The following is a 20,435-nucleotide window of genomic DNA, read 5'->3' as shown; positions in this document are numbered from 1 at the left end:
GTATTGTATTTGGAGCGAATGAACAATGACCTCTGTGTTGCAGCACTGCTAGCGACAGGATATCCAGTTATTTGTTACGTTCAGCTAGATGCAACGTGCTGGCTAAAGTGTAGGACTGCAAATTTTGAGGATCTTTGCTAAATAACTTCATTTGATAAACTCAATGTAATGAAACTGTCAGATGAGCTCTTTTTTGTATAGTGTAATTGGTCCTGAGAAAACTGAGCAAATTAATGTGTGGTGTAACTTGCACTTGAGCTTCACATTTAGTGGTTCTGCAGTGCTTTTGTTGTTCTTATGGCTACAAGAATCTTACCAAATTACCTTAAAAAGCTTTGAATAAAATAAGAAATTACTTTTACCAATAAAAAATTGGCTACAGATGAAACAAATTCTGCTGTTGTGTCTCGCTGCTAGCCACAAGTAAGGTCTAGAGATCATGCAGTTATGGTATGCTAAGCTGAATTTGTTCAAACAGGTTTCTGCTTCTTTTGATGGAAAAGTAGGAGATTATATTCCTGGTTAAGGAATTCCTCCATAAAAATAATTGTTTGCTCTACTTTTGTATAAGGCCTTCCAAATTGTACTGTTCAGTACCATTTGTGGTAGGCAAGCGAATTTGACGTGAAGAAAGCACAGACTGAGGCTGAGGCCACCTCTACTATTACTGTTTAAGGGTTCCAGAAGCCACTTCTACTTTACCCAGCAGAGGAGCTTGTAAGTTCTGTATTAATATAGCCAAGGTGTTTGCTAAAGATCCAGCTTATTTGGTTCCAGTAGGCTGTCTTATTTTGATCAAGGGAGCTCTCCTGATAAATGGTTAAGAACGTACACATTACTTCTAACAAATGGCCAATTTACTTCTGATATTGGTAATTATTTGTCTTTCTGACAAATAATTCTTTGTCTTTCTTTTTGATGTGACAAAGTTGAAGTGCCTGAGTATTAGCATATGGAGAACTGATTGTATAATCAAATCGTCTTCAAAGATTCTGCAGAATAACTTGGGGACCTGAAGAGAGTTAATGTTCACGGTCAGAACCGATAATAATACTTAGCATTTGTGAAGTGCTTTGAAGATATAAAGCACTATTCTAAGACACCCTAACTCCATGACTGCGAAGTAGATGTTCTCTCAGTAACACAGAAGGAGAAACAGTTGCAGAATTAACTCTGATTAATTTGTGAGAGTCAAACATGCAGTTAACTTTAAATATGACTATTCAGTAGCTGTTGTGCTATTACTCAGCTGATTCTTGAGGTGGTGATTTTTCAAGTGAAAACGGTGTAAAATCTGAGGCTGAAGTCTGGCAATTCTTGGTGCTAGTCTATTAGGAAATTTCCTTCAGCAGAATTGGACGTAGGGAGAAGAGAGCAATCTGGTTCCGTCCATGTAGAAATTGATGGAAATTTCTGTGAACTAGATGTAAAATCAGGACTAAAATGCCAGTTGTTAAACAGTTAATTTGTTTGCATTAAGGTAAGAACTTAGAGTCTAGAGTGTTGGTGAAGTAAATGCGTTGATAAATGGCTGTTCACACAACTGTGCATCTAACTTTGAGCGTTCCTCTGAAAATACCTGGTGCATAGTTGCACTCTGAATGCTGAGATAGCAGAGTTCACGCACACGTAAACCTGCTGGGACAGTCATGTGAATATTGCAGATACCTGGGCGTTCCTAATTTTAGAGTCCCATGAATGTTTTGCCTAGGAGATGGTATGAGATGAAGTAACAAAACAAAGTAAATCTTACTTTGAAAAATAAATTACGATGTTAAGTTAGTAGGCTGGAAAGGGGGTTTTTGGATGGTAGGTCTTCACAGCAAAGCAGCTACCATCGTGACAACTGGGGAGTTCAGAGAAATGCAGAATGTGCAAAACGTAATGTAAAGAAATGAAACTGTTAAGCTTTTTTCCCAGTGCTTGCACAATTTGACTAACTGTAAGTGAAATAGAAATCTGTTTACTTAACAGGCAGCAGATCAATTTTAAGTTTAATGAGAGGTGAGATTTTCAGAAATGATATGTGATATTTTCCACAGTATTTTGCTGTTAGTTTTTACTTTAATTTTTATAGTCTTTTCAGTCTATTCAGGATCCCTTTTCTGTCTGAAAGCTAGAGAGAAAGTTTGTCTGGTGCATTTATCTCGAAGCTTTGTTTCCTAAACTGTAAATAATCTGGTATTATCTAGCAACAAAAAGAGCAAAGACAAAACTAAGTGCAAGAAAAGAACTCTAGACACCTAGAGTAAGAATTAAATTTAATGGTGATGAAAGGAAATGATCTTTAACATCTACATTTTGAAACATAAATGTTAGTGAAGGTTTCATGGTCGCGTTTCCTGGGCTGGTTTTTCAGAAAGCACCAGCTGTCCTTTCTCTGGAATCTGGGGTTGTCGCTGGCTGTATGCTCTAACCTGAGGCATCCCAAACAGTAGTGGTCTTTGAAGAATCCGCCCTTCTCTTTTAAAGAAAGGTATTTCATTCCGTACTCTGCAAATTGGATCCACTTTATATTGCATGAACGATTGCAGGGTATAGCTGTCCTAGTTAAGATAATCAAGGAATATGCTTGCTGCAAAGGTAACTTTTGCCTGAACTTGCTTTATAAATAGGGATGCTTAAATAGCTTGAGAAGTGGTGGTTGCTCTCTCCTGTCTTTGGCTCGCTGTGACTAACGACCACTAGGTGTCAGGTTCCGATAGGAGCTCTCCGAGCTGCCGCAGGAGCCCCGAGTTTCACCCGTTACGCAGAGGCAGGGTTGTAAGTGATTCACAAGGCCAAATACCTGCGCGAGGTACTTGAAAATGTTGCTAAAAATGTTACGTTTTTTTTCCCCAAAGACACAGATCTCACGTTTCTGAGAGGTATCTTGCAGAAAACCTCCGACCTTAGTGCCCGCACTGAAGCATGTCTGAAACCTCCGAGGAGGAGGAGAGTGCAGGGCGGAAGGATGCTGCTGGCCTTGGATTTTGGAGCTGGGGCACGACTTCCTCTGTGCTGCTCGGCAAGTCACCCGCAGCGATGCAGCTCCTCAGAGGTACCGATTCCTGCCCTTGACAAGAGCCCTCGTCCCTGAGAACCCGGCCTTGGGCCTCTGAACTCGTCTCCTGTCCCGCGATGATGCGGGGAGCCTCCATTTGTTAAAAATTTGGCTCCTTTAGGCACCGTGGCGAAGTAGCCGAACAAGCCTGCTGGGATGCCAATGGCACGCGTTGCTTGCGACGGTGTGGTGGGAGCCGCTTGCTTTGCCCCCGCGCGTGCAGGCTTGGCGCTCCGCACGGCCAGTATCTTTGCTGCTGTAAGAAACGACAGGCCGGTTTCTGCGGTGCCGGTGCAGCACCCGGACCTCGGCCGTGCTCGCGTGCATACGCCTCGTGGAAGAGTACGGAAAATGCGTTAAAACACGATGGGGCTTGGAGGGGCGGGGAGGTGGGGGGGGGGATTAGGGGATGCTGCCGTTTTGCTGAACGGGGAGGGGTTCGGGCTTCGCGGCGGATCTCTCCGCAGGGCAGGCGGCTGCGCTGCGCACCCGACTCCTTCCTCCTCCTTCCTCCTCCTCCTCCTCCCTCTCCTCCCTCTCCTCCCTCTCCTCCCCCCCGCCCCCGGCGGGCGGCGCCTGCGGAACGAAAGGGTCGGCCGCATGGTGGCTGCGGAGCGCAGTGCAGCGCCGGCCCCGCGCCCCGCGCCCCGCTCCGCGGCTCCGCCGCCCCGCGCCGCCGAGCCACCATGTCGGGCAGCGCGGTGAAGAAGAGGAGCTCGGCGGGCTCCTCCGCCTCCTCGCTGGCGCAGGAGGAGGAGAAGCAGGCGATGGAGAAGATGCTGGAGCCGGTGGCGGGCGGCGGCGGGGCGCAGGAGAACGGCTGCGCCCGGCCGCCCTCGCCCTGCGCCGCCGCCGCCGCCGACGAGGGGGTGGCCCTGCAGCGCTCCATCACGCTGCTCAACGGCGTGGCCATCATCGTGGGCACCATCATCGGCTCGGGCATCTTCGTGACCCCCACGGGCGTGCTGCGGCAGGCCGGCTCGCCGGGGCTCTCGCTGGTGGTGTGGGCCGTCTGCGGGGCCTTCTCCATCGTGGGCGCGCTGTGCTACGCCGAGCTGGGCACCACCATCACCAAGTCCGGCGGGGACTATGCCTACATGCTGGAGGTGTACGGCTCGCTGCCCGCCTTCCTCAAGCTCTGGATAGAGCTGCTCATCATCCGGCCCTCCTCGCAGTACATCGTGGCCCTGGTCTTCGCCACCTACCTGCTCAAGCCCATCTTCCCCACCTGCCCGGTGCCCGACGAGGCCGCCAAGCTGGTGGCCTGCCTCTGCGTCCGTAAGTACCCGCAGGGACCCTGCACCCTCCCCCAGAGCCTTGCTGCCTTTAGCCCCGTTCCCTCGTTTTGCAGCGTACTTTGCGAGCATGCATCTCCCGGCACTGGGGTTGGGTCATTTTGAGCATCACGAGGAGGAGGCATGGCCCCCTATGCCATGCGGAGTGGCCATTTAGCCATATGCTAAATAAATTGCTGCAGAAACTGCCCAGACTCCCAGTTACGGGCTAGTGAACATCTGCACGCGCTTCGTGGAAACTCAGTGAGTGATTCAGTGCAAGCTGCGTTTTGTTTATGTGTTGGGATGAGATTTCTCGTGGTCTCAGGCCACAACGTGTCAGGGAGGGTATAATCCCTTCGTAATGGTGCTGTGCTGCGGCACCATGCCGACTGGGTTGGGCGCTTCTGCATAGATTACAATAGATTACAATATAGGTTACAATAACAGTCTATGGAGAAATTTATCTGTCATGAGCAGCTGGTGCTGAATGGGGCCTGTGCTGCAGTGCTTAGCTGTTTTCAGCACCATTTTTGAGATGAGCTATTTACCAGCTGTGTTCGCGTTGTCACCGTGAGAGCAACCTGTTGTTGCTGGTGGGAGTTATTTCTCGTGAGGAGCAGGCTCACAGAGAAGCTGAGTTGTGCTGTGATGAATTTGAGGCTGCTGATGTCTGCCTTCACAGCCAAATCGCCCTCTCCTGCTGCGGTTCTCCTCGTCTCCGGTATTCTGAAGTCTGTAGTTTTGCCAGGGGAGCCTCATTTCCTGTTCCTCCTCGTCACCCCAGCCAAATTCTATATTCTTTAAATCCAGGGTCATTTTCTGCCTTTCTTTCATCATTTCCCGTTTGTTTTGTTTCAGTCACACTGAGTTTTGCTGTGTTAAACTGGTAGTTGTGTCACATCATGAAGATGTGTATTTGGGAGAGAATATATTTTTTTGTAAGGGCTTTATTAAGCATTTATTTGGGGCCTGAAGTAGTAATCGGATGATTTTTTTTCCTTTGTTTTGTGGTTATGAAGAGAAGTCTGCTTATTTGGGCTATCTAAATGGAGATTTTATTAGATCCCTTCACCACGTGGGGATCACCGGCATTCAAAAGTTGCATCATATGGTCATTGTGGGATGAGATATTCCCTGTAAATTTCTACATGCACAAACTAAGTCTTGCTTAGATATGTTATATGACTAGCTAGCAAATCTAATAACCAAATAACAAGCAAGGCAGTAAACTGTGCTTTCTTTGGATGTTAAACTTATCCCCCAGATACAATTTTAGAAAAGTCAAAGCAGTAGGCAGTCATATAGATTTTCCATCTGTGTTTTTAACAAAGTGGAATGTAGTTTTCCTGTATTACAGATGTATAGTCCCCCAACTAAGAAGGATGTAGCAAGATTAGAAAATAGTTCTGCAGACTGTTTTCTTGGAGAAAACAGAGAAAATGTTGCCGAAAATCTGCTTTTATAGCTTTGTTGCTAGTTTGCAATGTGGTGTCTTCAATGGCAGAGAGAAGAGGGGCATATGTGCGTATAGTGCGTATTATTATTTATTTGCTGACAAGCTGACAGAATTAGCGAGATGATGAACATTTTTATTGTCTTATATCAAAGTTTTGCTGTGCAAGAATGTAATGTAGTTGACAAAATCTTTCAGAATGTATTTGTAAGAATAGTAATTAACTTTTCATCTGCAAGAACTTTCCCAAAATACTTGTCATTAGGTGTCTCTGTTCCCATTTTACAGATCAGAAAACAAATACAAGGGCAAAGTAGACTTGTCCGTTGCAAGATCTGTTCAGGGGCAGGGTGGATTACAGCGTGAGACTTCTTGACGCCAGGTCTCCTGCCTGCTTTTGCTTCCCAGTGAGTAATATTAGTGTCTCCAACTTTCTTATGCTAGCAATTAGTACTTTTCCCGGAGCAGAATTTATTCTTGAATGTTTACCTTGAAATGCTCAAGGAAAGCGTTGCTAGTCTACAAATCCGTGTCATTTCCATGTGTTTCTTCTTTAAACTTTACTCTCGCCCGCTGGCTACTATTTTGTTTATGCTTTGAGTTAAATTTTTGTTTGTCTCTCATGTTTTAAAAGGTTAGTTCGTCATACATTGCGTTCAGCAAGTTAGTTTGCTGTAACTTTGATTTTTGGTGTTAGCTTTTCTACTGTCTGGTGCCAAAACCGCATCATGAAGTAGGAACAGCAAATGAAGTAAATCTGGTCCGAGGACTTCACTAGTCACACAAAACTTCTATGGACTAACAAGCAGTTTTGTTAGATGGTTGTTCCAAATACACCGCTACTTGGGGAGAATATTTTTCAAGAGTTCTAGGGTAGGAAAAATTGCTTGTTTGGGCATATGCTCTAGAGCATATCTTAACAAGTTACCTCAAAGAGAGGTTGAATGATTTGGGAAGCAATAAGGGAATTTGGGACCCCGTATTGGAATACCAATGACTGACTATATAGCCAGAGCTCAGCCATATAGAACAGTACCAGCTGTATTCTTTGCAAAGTTTGTATTTCAACATCAAGTGGAATTGGCTGTTCGGTTTCTGGTAAGAAGAGAAATACTAAGTTACACATTTCCACTTGGAACATTACTGGTGTCAAACAGTTGAATAAATTACGTGTTGTTCAGTATCTGCCACCATGAAATACAGAAACAGAATTCCTAGGCATTAAGGTAATATAGTAAATCATACTCTTGAAAGAAAGAGTATTAAAAAATACTTGGAATAGGGAATTTTGTTCCTTTTAAGATGGTAACAAAAACAAGGTGAGTGGTAAATACAGTTTAATTACAATCTGTAATCAAGATCGTGATTTACAGACAGCTGATATTCCTGACTTCTTCCATAAGATAACACGAATGCTTATTAAAGTTGCCAAATTAACGTGTGAGAGAATTCATTACAAAGAATTCTTCTATAGCAAGACAGGTCAAGCTGTTCATCATGAATGTAACTTATTTTTATGTTCACGGTGAATCAGCTAGTGCTCCCTAGTTGTAAGAATTTGCAGGTAGTTTGGTTTAAGAGTTCGCAGGTTGTCAGTTATGTAGGTAAGGATCTCTTTGTATTGTATTGAACTAATTTATTGTTCTCATAAACTGCATATTACTATTTCCTCTGTATGACGGGATGTCTGATACTTTTAGGATTGATAAACAATAAAAGCAAATGCTGTGGGACAGCAAAAACAAAGTTTACCTGGTCTGTAAGCATTTTTAAAGAGAAGAAGTTAAAGTTCATGAAACCGAGAATTTGTGGATACGCATGAAAACCTAGCAGTCATTTGAATCCCCTCCAATATGATCTTATTTAAACCAAGTTTTCCCCCATTTATAGAGGATGGAGGGACAATCAATACATGTTAAATCTCTGTATTTCATGCCTCTACATTGTAGTATCAGTATTCTACATGATAAAGAATTAATCTAGTTAAGGATTCTGTACTTCAGATCTTGGTTGCACATTTGATGCTATGTAAGTAAATGAGAATCTGTTACAGTAGTTGTTGGTTATTTTCTTCTTATCTTGAGAAAGAAGTCACAGTGGGAACATACATTTGTGCTGCACTTCTGACATACTAGTATGTTTTGTTCTGTTTTGTGTAAAAGTCAAAATAAATCAGGGAAACTTTCAATTGATTTAAAAAACATGCATGCTTCCTAACAGAACATTCAGGTAGCAAGTGTATTTTTGAAAGATCGTGTTGCTTATGCACGTTGCAGGACCAGCTTATTGATGTAGCAGAAGTAGGGTTGTATAAAACTGTTCAGTCCTGTCTTTTTTCCTGTTGAATAGGCAATGTCCAGGTAATGACCTGAATAATGCCGTGGAACAGTATCCGATTAAAAGCGCACCTGTGATGTAGTACCAATGGGTCAGATTCTCTTTTATGGCCAGTTTGTGTTAAATTTCTTGGATTTGAATTGATACATTGGAACAAAAAAATTTGGACCTCAACCTCATTTACAATGTATGCTCTGGAGATGGCTCAGGGATGGGCAGTTTTGAAATAACTGCGTTAAAGATAACGTAAACTTACTATTTCTACCTTTTAATTTGCAGATTTCCTTCATGTGAGAAGTCTTTGAACATAGTAGAGAACATTCCCTGTGGAAAAGGGGAACAGGAGATAACACTCCTTCCAGACCTGAGCGAGTTCATGCTTGGTGTTTCACAGTTTGTACTATTCTTCCCACAACCACATTCTTATCTGCACAACCTGCTATACCCTCAGTATGCTGCATGTCAGCTTATTCTATGAATTGCCCTTAAATATATTTTGACTATATAATCTATTCCACAGAAGATGGAGGAACTCTGCAGGTTACATATAAACTTACTCTTGATCTTTAATGTCCAGTCAGTGATATGATGGTTAGCTTTTGAAGCTTTCTCTCACTTGTTAATTATATATGCTAATCTAGCAGTAATAACGCCTTTATTACTGCAGCAATAATCTGCTACTGCCAAAGCTATGTTATATTAATCTTCTTGCAGATTTCTTTAGACTTTATTGTTGCTCCTGAAATAATATTTTTTGCACTCCTCCTACAAGCATGGAATTCCAGTTAAGTGTTCACATGTTTGTCTTTTTTGTTATGGATGGATTAACAGTGGAAGACTTGGTAGCAATGAGCACAGAGTTGAGTCATATCAAACAGCACATGTGATACAGAAGCATAAATGGCTGCCACTGCCCTGAGTACATTGTGAGTTAAAGAAGGAGAATGGTATCGAATGCAGGGTTTGGCAAAAGTGTGTAAATACATGCCTTGACTGCTTGCCAGATTATAGCCATAGTCCTTAAGTGAATGTTTAGTGGCAGCATTTCAACTAGAAACTGTACATGTTGAAAACAGGAACGTCTTTATCTGGTACTGATGTTCTACTTTAAATAGCTGGTCAAACAGCCAAACTGTCAGATTTAAAGTGAGCTATGGGTAGGTTTTGAACTCATCAAGTATTAGCTGGTAGACAAAAAGAGACTACATCTTATACTTGTCTGTTTAAGATGGGTTTATGCTGTGGCAATGATGCTTGGAATTAATCTGCCATGGCAAGCAGGATGTGAAGCTTTGAAGTTTTTTTTTTCCCCCTCTCAGGAAGGTAGATTAAATGACTAAGCTGTATCTGTAAATATGCACTTGTTTGATCAGGATGGAAGGGAGGGGGTGTAGAATCCCTGCTGTATAGTTAAGGTTACAAGATTGAAATTGCTTTTTTAAATCCGCAATTAATTAGAGAGAGTAGCGTTAATGAAAATAGCTGCTGACGCTAGCAGGGCTCTCCTGAAATGGATAAAAGTTTGGAGGACTCTTGTAACGCAGCATGTAACTACTGCATTTCTTGGCACTTCTCTTTTGGCTCCCACAACAAATGTCCCATTAAATTTTATTGTATTTGAATGATTTACATTACTACTGAGATCCTTCAGAGTCTTGCTTTTCTGACATGAACAAATTGGGAAGGCTTTCTTAGAGAAACTCACCATGAACAGTCTAATTTAAAGCAACATCACTAAGTGTCTTAAATATTCCAAGAGTCTTAATGATCCAAATGTCAGATGTCATCAATAGATCAGATGCAAGGGATCAGAAAGTTTCTTGCCAGCCAGCATAGAGAACTGAATTCTGACCCTCTGCACAGTTTGAGTAGCATGATTCAGGCTAAAACCTGCCTGCAATTCTTCATTAAGTTCATGACCCAGAATTTATCACTTGGTGCTGAAGTGCAGACACCTTCCTGTGGGTTTGTGCTAAAAATGAGAAATTGTGGACCACTGATGCAATAAGCAGTCAAACGTCTGGCTGCAAAAGTAGTATCACTGAGAAGATAACAGGTATATCTCAAAGGTGGTGGGAAAACTAGGAAGAATTCAATTTGGGATAAAATTCCATCTAGCTCTGGGCATATTTCTTAACTCTATTCAGACCTGCTCTTCCAATAATGAGCATGTAAATAATTCCAGAATTCTGGAAGTTTGAGGGTTGGATGCTTATGTGGGGCTGTGCTACCTAACAAAATGTTAGAATTATCCTCTTTTGAGCTAACTTGTCTGGGTCCCGGCTCCAAGCGTGTTTCAGCGCCAGTGGCTTCCCGAGATTGAAAGCCAGCTGAGAGATGGAGCTGTGACAGCAGTGAGCTTTGCAGCTCTGCTCTTACTGGCGCTGTGCAGCGTGAATTGAAATGAGAAGCATTCTTTTTCCCAGGCTGGTGGTTGTTCTCCCATTCCTTCCCATCTGGTTTGGAGACGGTCGTTGTCACCCATTTCCCGCTGTTAACCCTCTTCTTTCTCTCTCCGGTATATAGGTACCACTTTTCCTTATTTTTCATTACTTTAATACTTAAAAGCGGTCGAGTACAGCCCAGTATAACCCCCCTTTGATCCCCCCCCATTCTCCCCGGTATTTCCTTTTTTGGCCGAAGCTACCCCTTAACTAGAGACACCCAGAGTTTGTGGTCTCTGTCAGGGGTTAGAGAATCGTTCTGGAAAGGATCCATCCACTCAAACTGCAGCTGCAGAACAGCCTTTGCCTTCTCCTTCCACCTGCCTGCTGTTGATGGATCTGTCCCCTAGTATCTCAGCACTGCTGTTTTGGGAAGAAAAATAAGAAGGAAGGTGTAAACTGCTGCCAGGTATTTTTGCTGGCATTATTGTAATTTTTAATGGTGACAGACACATTACTCCTTTCCAGTGGTCTCATCTGCCACAAGGTGCTTCCTTCCTACTGGCTGGCTGCAGAAGCTATTCTGGTTTCCACGTTAGGATTCTCCGGAGACTTGCCCTTTGAAGAAATAACTGCAGAGGTTTCACTTTCTGGCTTCCTCTTTACTACATTGCAGTGCACAGCTTCTCAGTCAGATAGTACTTGTCATGTTGGAGCTACCCTGATGATTTTCTGTGCACGTCCCTGTATGTATGTCCCTGTATATATGTCTCATTTCAGATAGTACTACTAAAAATAGACACCTGAGGCAGTGTGACACTGGGAGGCAGTGTGACACCCCAGCAACTTGAATATGTATTTTTTTGCCTTTGTAAATAGTTAAGGCTTTGATTCCCCTGTGGTTTAAACTGCTGTACGTAGTATAGTACATAGTATACTTCCTCGTTAGTGCCACGTGGAATAACTCTTACTTTCAACATACCTCTTCCTGGCTTAGACAGCAGTTTTCTCCAGGCAGTGTGTTCTCTTTAGAGCATACAGACCGTTTTGTCTCTGTGCTATGTGCTGCTGTCATGCCCGTGGTTTGTTTCTTGCTGCCATGGGCTCAGCTCATCTTACCTCTGTTAGAAACCTGGTTGCACCATTTTTACTAGTAGAGAAACCTGTCCTTGGCCACCACCAGCACTTCATGGAGAGTGGCAGGAGCAGCCTTTGCTATAGAGTGCAACAATAGAAAGGAGCTGGGAACTATTATGTGATTAGCTGTGAGGAGAAAAGCAACATCATCCTGTGACAGTGGTAAATGGAGGTATCAGGTTATGGTAGTAAGGACTAACTGCTTTGCAAGTGTGCAAGTTACAAACCAGAATCATTGCTGGATTCATCCCCTGTGTGCAGACAGTGTTACAATCTCCATTTTCCTTGTGCAGAAGTGGGAGTAGAAAGTTTCCCATTATTCTCCTCCTTCCTTTCCCAGGACGACGTATTCCACGAGTTCCCTGCCCTATAGGCATTTTCATTCTGGTCTTGTAACGTCAGGAGTAGAAATCCTTGAGTAACCTGCAATAAGTTAATTGAGTTTACTTATTCAAAGCAAGCTACATACACACATTTATCCTCATTATATAGGTGGATATAGGATTATATAGGAAGCACTGCAGGAGGTGATGCAGAGGACAAAAGAGAAATTGTACAAGGCTCCCCAGGGAAGTGTGTAACTTCATGCACAGCATGAAGGCAGCAGTGGCCATACCTTGAGAATTACTGCACCCGTTTCAGAAACATTTTGCATGGGAGGCTGCTGAAGATCTTGGGCAGGTATTGAGCAAACTCCCATCTCCCCATCAGCAGGTTATGCGTGCTGCTGGAATTGAATCTGTTCCTTTTTTCCCTGTGAATGGGGCTGACTGAACACAGCTGTGGACTGGCTACTTGTTTGCTTTTATTTTATTTTATTTTATTTTATAAAGAACCTCTCTGAGCACTGCCTTTACTCCATCTCTGATCCCTGGCCACCTTCCATTACCTCCAGCAAGCTACAGCCCTGCCTTTTTTAAAGGGTGATTGCCAAGACCGTTGCATCATAAATGCCAAGCCCTGGTTTACCTGTATTAGGGCTCCTTTCATATACTGTTTGCTTTGGGCAGAACCACATGCCCACAGGGCAGCTTTACTGCATCCTTTGCATTGCAGACGCAGGAACTGTTATTACGCACGGTTTGTTCGTCCTGGGCTTATTTTTTGTGGAGATTGTCAGGGTCTAGTTCTATGCCTGCTTTGAAGGGATTATTCTGACTGTTATCTAGCAGTCACGTTTGGGATCTTGGAACTTGAGATCAGGCAGCTCGAAGGAATATGCACATAATTTGGGAGCTTTGAGGGGGAAAGGTTCAGAGTCCTATATTTTATTAGTCAATTTATCCTTTGTTCATACCTATGTAATGGGGAAATTGCCCTACTGTACAGGTGAGTGCCGACAGAGCAGATTAAGTGACTTGCCTGAAGCCAGCTGGAACCTCTGGGACAGAGTGAATAGTTGAAGCGAGACCTGCTGCTGGCTTCACAAGGACAAACTTCTCTTTGAAAGCCTCTGGCTATCAGGTGAGGTTACCTTCTGCTCTTAGGGGTGGCTTGAGTGCCTTGGGCCGAAGCTCATGTTCAGGCAGGCTATTTCACACAAGCAGTCTCCAGAAGAGATGGAGGAGTGCCTGGTGCCTTGTGAGCCTGCTCTCTTGACGGCAGTGTAATACCAGTGAGCATCTTTCCTGCTTCTGCCAGAAATGGTGGGGAGAATTAGCATTAAGCAATGTCTTTTGCATTTGAGATCTCTACAACTTTGTGGCTCCTGTTACCCCAGTTATCTAAAGCCTGTGGAGAGGAGCTGACGGGTCAGACGGCGTTGCTCCGGTTGTGCTAGAATTCCTTTTCCTAGAATCACTCCTGAGGCAGAACAGCCGCGATGGGTCACGTTAGAGGTCTGCCTCACTGCGTATCTGGTTTCTGACGATGGCCAGCAGCCGCAGCTTTAGGAAAGGTGGTATAGAAAGCGGGGCGGCACAGTCTGATCTTCCCGTGCACTGAGTCATCCCTGATTTATATTAGAGCTGAGACTGTGAAGCTTTCCCCCTTTGCTTATGTGAAGCGGTTCGTTTGAGGTGAATGCGATGATGCCAGGAGTCTCTCGGCTCTGCTTCACATGGATTGCATCTCAGATCAAAGGAATAAAACTTCATACTTTAAGAAACCCTATTTCTGTGGTCTCCTGAGAAGTTGAACAACTGCTGGAATTTGTCTTGGAGTTTTACTTGAAAAAATAGTAGTTGGTCTGTCTTTTTATCTCAGTGTCTGTAGGATTCTTTCTGTTTGGCAAGACTGTTTTCCTTAGCCCTTCCTATGTTCAAAGGATTTAAATGTAGTAACTTCACCGTCCTTTAGGAAGGACAAATATTATTACATGGTGGGGAGGGCAAAGCACAGAAGTGGTGACTTGAAGGACTCGAATCACAAGTGGCATGGAAGAAGAGCTCAGCCCTATTCAGAGGCTTTGACCCTAAGGGTTTTGTTATTTTGACAAAGCTTGTTTATCTGGCACTGCTATATTTTTAAAGCGTTGAGTACAGGAGCTTCTATTGCTCTTCAGTTTTAGGCTGTGTAGAAGCTTTTGCCTTTTATGTACACCGTTGCTGTCTCTGCAGTCCAACCAGCAGACTTCTTACCAGAACCGGAACATGAAAAATGACCCTAAATAACTCAGTATTTAATGTGGAGGCAGAACAAGCTATTGTCACAGAAACAGACTGCCTAAATGGGGAAGAGAATGCAAATGGTACACCTCTAAGGCCCGTCTTCATTAACGGGAAAAGTGTGCTTTTAGATGTGTTAGCTCATCCTTTAAATATCCCTCTGTAAACAGGGAGAGTTTTATTTTTAGCATAATTGCTGGTCGAAGTGAATCCTGGATCCTCTATTCCCTCTGCCTCCTCCCTGTTAGTATTCACCAGAGGTGTTTTTAATAGATGAGCTGTAAGACGTGCTTAGTGAGAGTTCAGACACGTTTCCTTCTCTTCCCCTCTCCTCCCCGGTAGTGTAGACGTACTGTAAGGCGACCTTGCTAACTATTTTAATAATTTCTCCTCCCCGTGCGTCTGCGGAACGTCTCTTGGCGTATTGGTTGGAGGCAGATCCTTGGTGCTCTCGCGCTGCAGGGCGGCAGAGCGCCTCTCCTAGCTGTGACTCTGCGAGCTGGCGATAGCGCTGATCGGCTCTGAGGTCCTGAAGGGCCTCCAAGTCAGGGCGTGGGGTATCTTTTCGGCGAAAGGTGGCATATCTCCCTTGAACAGCGTTCGGTGGAGGGGTTAAATTTGGGGAAGGCGGCGTAACAGGTTTGTCAGCTCGCTAGGGTGAGGGCTGCTCCTCATCGTTCGCTTTCCTCCGTGCTGAAGCAGGTCTACCAAAGTGTAGCACAGGCTCTGCCGGGCGCGAGAGCTCGCGACTGCCGGAGCTGCGTACCCTTCCCGGTTAGGAGTGCTCTGGGTCAGTTCAGTCTTACCAACTGCGAATGCTCAGGACTTCTCAAAAGTGCCAAATGGGCTTGAAGCATGTGTTACTGGAAACAGTGGATTGGGGATTTTTTTAAAAAAACTTCTATTTTTCATTTCTGTAGGTGCTCTTGGATCACATACTTTTCCTTGTGAAGGTTTGCAACTCTTTCTTTTCTCCAAACTTTAAACTCTCTTGTATTCAAATGACCCCAGATCCTAGACGTTTTCCAGAGAAAGAAAAGCCAACGATCCCGAAAGCAGGCAGTGACGAGCACCGTGTTTGGAGGCAGGCAGTCTGCTGCACTGGGACTGGCTTTGCTCTTCGCTGCCCGAAGATCCCCTGCAAGCTTTCTCCGCAGCCCTTAGCGGAGCGCTACACAGACACTTTAATCTTCTCGGCCACGTGCATATTGCTGCTGTGCTGTGGCTATAGCAGACTGTGCGTGTGAATGAATGATGCAATTCGTATCCCTTCTTGCCTGCATGTGCTCTGAGTCACCAGGAAGTCCCGTCGCTCCGTGCTGCTCACTCAAGCAGTAACTTTAAGTGTAACTGTTGCTGTCAGACCCAGATACTGGCACCCCTAGAGAGTCAGTCCGTGAGTGCATCCGAGCATGTCCATGTTCGCGTGTTCCAGGAAAGCTATTCCCAGCTCTAGCGTGGGCTAAGCTATGTTTTCTTGAAGTTTTTAGTGAATGCAATTGCTTTCTCAAGGGCAAGACAGGACTCAGGGCTGGAATGAACCCATAAGATCTCCTTAAATATCAAAATATTCATTCTTCCTTCTCCCGTGGTTTTATTTATCAATTTGCAGTTTATTGTGCTGGTTCCACGTTTGTCCTTGCTGCTCTAGGCAGGGTGTGAGAATACTGGAAAGTACCTTTGCTTGGAGCTAATTCGGTGTGAGCAGGTCCAGTCCGGAACCTGTGTGGCTGCTCGACTCAGCTGAGGTGTAGAAAGCTGCGGCAGACGCTGCAGCCTGCTCACCTACAGCCGCCTCGGACTGGAGGTGGGCTCATGAGTGCATGATGCTGCTGTCTATATCCTTCGCGTGCACAGGTACCTTCAATCGACTGTACAGTGAGTTGGGCATGGGTCTGTAGTTAGGAGGTAATCTTGCTTCATAGGACCCTGCTGCCTTTGGCCCTTTCTAACTTTGCTGCTAAGGGAGGCCAATATAGACACAGTTGGCCCCCACACACCCTAACCCTAAGGTGGAAGGCAGAGGGTGATTTGGGTCCAAGCCAAAGTTCTGCGGAGCAGCGTTTGGCTCTCATGGCATCAGCAGGGTCCTGCAAAGACGAGCAACAGGATGTGGGAGTAAGTCTTTGCGACAAGTACAGAGGCCAGCGTGAAAAGGAAACAGGTGACAAGCACACGCAGGAATGCAGCAACTGGATTTTGTTCTAATGTATCCCAGAGCATGGAGCAGCCCTGATTGCCTAGCTCTGTCCTCTGCCAGGTTTAGAAAAACTTGCCCAGCTCCTGCAGAGTAAAAATACAAGCTGCAACCTGAGTGAGAAAGGATCAGAGCCCACAGGGAAAAGCCTAAAGAGAAAAAGTTTGAGGTCCACTCCTCCCCGGGCTGCTCAGTGACTGGCTGGCTCCGGGGGCCGGTGATGGGCAGCCAGCGTTGCCAGCTGCTGCGCTGGCAAAGCGCAAGAACGAAGGGTGGCTTAGCCTGGGGGAGAGGAGGAAGAAGGCAACGAGTGCAGCCGTGGGGCACCTTCGCTCGGTGTGTGACATTCGGCCATCTCTCTGACATGCGCTCTCCTTACTCGGCTTTTGGACTTGGTTTTGAACCAGATTTGAAAGAAGAGCACAAGTCCCCAAAGGGATTACTTTTTTAAGAGTTTTGTGAGTAGCACTGGGTGTAAGGGAAACCTACATTATTGCAGGTGAAGATCTGCGTTTGAGGACAGCTCACCACACGGTCAGCAGCTTTGTGGGTTTAGACAAGCCCTTGTTAATGCTGTTTGTTGCCTGGTGGGAGCACCATGCCAAATAGTGTGGGGAGCTGCTGCTGCGGAGGAGGGTTGTGGGGACGTAGGGCAAAAAGCGGTAGGAAATGAGGTTTCATTAATTGCATTAATCGCAGAGCAACCTGGTAATGGGAGATTTCATGGAGGCAAAATGCTGCGTACCTGCGCGTGGAGGCAGTGTGGTCAAGCACAAGCTGAAGCGCAAATCAACGTGCGGGCTGCGGGCCAGCCGCAGCAGAGCTGAGCCATTCGGCCGGCCCGCTCTGTGCGGCTGTCCCGTCCCCTGGCCACGGGAAGGCTGCAGTGTGGCCCGTGTTCATCTGTGGAAGTCTGCATGACTTCTCCTGGCACCACTGATCAAGGGGGTCAAGCACAGGATGAGAATTTCATTAGATCCGGGTTCTCTTCCCGTCTCTGCTGTGACCTGCGGGCTTTATTTGTCTCGTAGCGTACTGGTAAGTCAGGACAAGGCTATCTTTTCCTTTGTTTATGCAGCAAGCAGCACAATGTGGCCTTGATAGCCTCTCAGGTGCTATTGTTATACAAATAGCAATATATTAGTTCTGGAAGTTGTCCTGACATTTCTATGGTGTTTTCACTTAATCTGCCCTGACAGCAGCCTTAATTGCACTGACTTAGCAGGGGATGCAGCTGAGTACTTCTATGCCAATAGTTGCAGTAATTGCTTTTATTTTTATGCCCTCAGAAACTTTCTCCATGCAAAGGGGCAATTCCTTGTCCCAAAGCGTGTATGCACCATTCGAACCACCTGCTGTAAAAACAGAAGACAGAATAGCATACTGTCTAGCTGCAGAGCATTGCTTTTGAAATGTGTATGTTTTAATTCCTGGACAGCACAGCTCAAAACTTAATTTGTTACCCCAAATACAACAAATCTTTGAACAGAAACAGAGGGTTCTGATCTACAAGGTGAAAACAGTCGGTATGCATTTCTCCATGGTTGGAGGCCAGTTATGGCTAATGCAGTATTGAATGGTCTCAGACTTATCTGCCAAATCATTAGAAGGGAGCTCCTAAAACTGCTGCATAAGGTTGCAACTGTTAACTTCGTGACATTTTTTAAAGAGATGCTTTGTTTAAATTTTAGCAAAAAGCAAATGACAGTTGTCACAATTTGTTTTGCATTTTAAAGATTTCATTGAAAACTGATGTGACTTTTCTTGTCCGCTTCTTTCAGTGCTACTCACAGCAGTGAACTGTTACAGTGTGAAAGCTGCTACTCGTGTTCAGGATGCCTTTGCTGCAGCAAAACTGCTGGCGCTGGCACTGATCATCATTCTTGGCTTCGTTCAGCTTGCAAAGGGTGAGTACGATTCCTTTTTCTGTTGAAGCTGGTATGCAGTTAGAGTGGGATGAGGGAATTAGGGATAAAACCCTGAAGTCCTAACCCAAGCATTTCAAAGCTAGTAAAAACGTGTTCCAAGCGTCTTTTGTTCTGTTGTATGCTTGGGTGATATTCTCAGCACATACTTTGTGAAGAGGAGAGGGCATGTGTTTGTTTGAAGTACCACATTTTGTATATACCTCATTGAAGTTATGCTGGATTTCATGCTACTGGGATGCAGCTTGTACCACCCAAACTCTTTTCTGTTTCATTCAGTTGTTGTGTGGTCTCTCACTTCTAGCCTGCAAGGCTGCAGAGTCAACGCTAATTGAAAATTTTGGTGCTGTGGCCCTCAGAAGTCCTTTCTGCATCTGGCTGCTGATCACGGCCAATTTGCTAGCAGAGAACTATCTGCATCAGCAAAATCCCCCTGCCCCTCCACCCCTTAACATTCATTCTTTCACAGACTATGCCTGCACGTTTTCCCCCTTCCTACTTCAGGTATGAAATATTCTCATCTAGTCCATAGGCTCACACAAGAAAAGGTCCTGCCAGGGAAAGGCTGAAACTCCTGGGTCTGGCAAAGCTACAGAAACCTGTGCTCTCACCACAAGATGAGTAGTGATATCATGATATTAAGACTCACGGCTGAAACGGGCACTGATATCTCCAAACTGAAATCCAAAAGAGTAGATAAAAATCGGAAGATAAAAGCAAATCTTCTGGATTGTTTTGCTTGTTTTCTTCACGCTCGCTTAAAATACTCTCATACTTAGGGAGATAATTTTGTTCCAAACCCAGCTGACTGACTAATCTGCACAGATAAGCTTTGCTGTCTGCTTTTTTTTGTGTGAGTTTTGTGGAAACAAACTTTTCTCAGGCAACAGTACAGGGCCTGCTTGTTAAATGTGGATAAAAGTCTATAGATAGTTCCTCCCATCTCTGTACTGGCAGATGTGTGAGTATGTGTGTGTGTGTGTTCATGGGTCTTTTTAATTCCTTCCCGAGCTTTGAGAGCTACTGCTGTCTTTGCAGAATTTCTTGCTTTATCAGAGGCTTTATTTTCTTCCAGCTCAGTGCCTACACTATACAGGAACATTGTTCAAGGCTTACCATAAAATACACCTCCCCAGACTGCTTAGTTGAACTTTTTTTTTTTTTTTTTTTTTTTTTTTTTTGCTCTTAGAAGAACTAGGATAAGGAAAGAATTAATCTTTGTTGATTTGTTAATCTTTGTTAATTTTTATCATTTTAGTAGTAAATGTCTGAAATATAATAATTAACTTAAACTGCATGAAATCTTTATTTACAATCCTTTTTTGTTTACATCTTCAGATTCACCTTTCCTCTCACTGTACTTTTCTTTGGCTCTTTTGTTGAGGGTGAATCACTTTCTGCCCTGGTCTGTCAGGTAGAAACACTGGTTCAGTCCATTGACTCTTATCTGTAACCAATAGATTTCAGTGTGTGGAAACCACCCCTCTGTCTCCTCCTCTCAAAAAATACTATACTCTTTTGTCTCAGCAGCCTTTTATCTCCTGGAGACTTGTCATCTTCTGCCTTTCTGTCTTCCCCATATCACAATGTGTAGTCTCTTGGCAGCCAGCAGTATTTCTGCCAACATATGAATGGAGTCTTTTGTGCAGGTCCCTCTAGCAAAGATGTCCTGGATGCCACTCTCTCGTGCCCTCGGCTGACCTGTAACGTTGCCTGTGAAGTGCACAGCCGTACGTGATGACAGGCCAGGGCTGAGCAGATGGTTTGCACCACTTATTCTCTGACAGAAAAGTTGGTCTCTACCAGTGCCATAGTGTACTTGCAGCTGTTTCCCTCTGTGAACATCTTTTGGGTGGAGGCACTGTGAAACTTGCTGCAGTTTACAGTTTTTGGTAGGTCTCAAAAGGTCACAGATGAGCTACAGTGACTTGTATGCATCTTGCTGTATAGCTCAGTGTATTTTACAGTATAGCTCGTTTTTTCACTATCTTGCTAAACTACCTGGCTGCTTCAAAGTGAAAAGTAACAAGATGAAAAGCAACAGACCATAACAGCTGAGGGTAGAGACCTCTTCCC

At 44.6% G+C, this 20,435-nt stretch overlaps 1 protein-coding gene across 1 annotated transcript in view; it reads left to right on the top strand.

Annotated features, from left to right (window-relative positions):
• Positions 1-3,729: 3,729 nt before the first annotated feature.
• SLC7A5 (solute carrier family 7 member 5) overlaps positions 3,730-20,435 on the top strand; it is a 37,431-nt gene continuing 20,725 nt past the window's right edge. Inside the window, exons 1-2 of the mRNA XM_062586862.1 lie at positions 3,730-4,321; positions 18,216-18,341. Of these exons, the coding sequence (XP_062442846.1) occupies positions 3,730-4,321; positions 18,216-18,341 (718 nt within the window). The remainder of the gene's footprint in view (positions 4,322-18,215; positions 18,342-20,435) is intronic.

This window comes from Rhea pennata, chromosome 13, assembly GCF_028389875.1.
Source record: "Rhea pennata isolate bPtePen1 chromosome 13, bPtePen1.pri, whole genome shotgun sequence".
In the NCBI taxonomy this organism is placed as follows: Eukaryota; Metazoa; Chordata; class Aves; order Rheiformes; family Rheidae; genus Rhea; species Rhea pennata.
The sequence above is the reverse complement of the archived record's forward strand: the minus strand, read 5'-3'. Positions and strand labels throughout refer to the sequence as shown.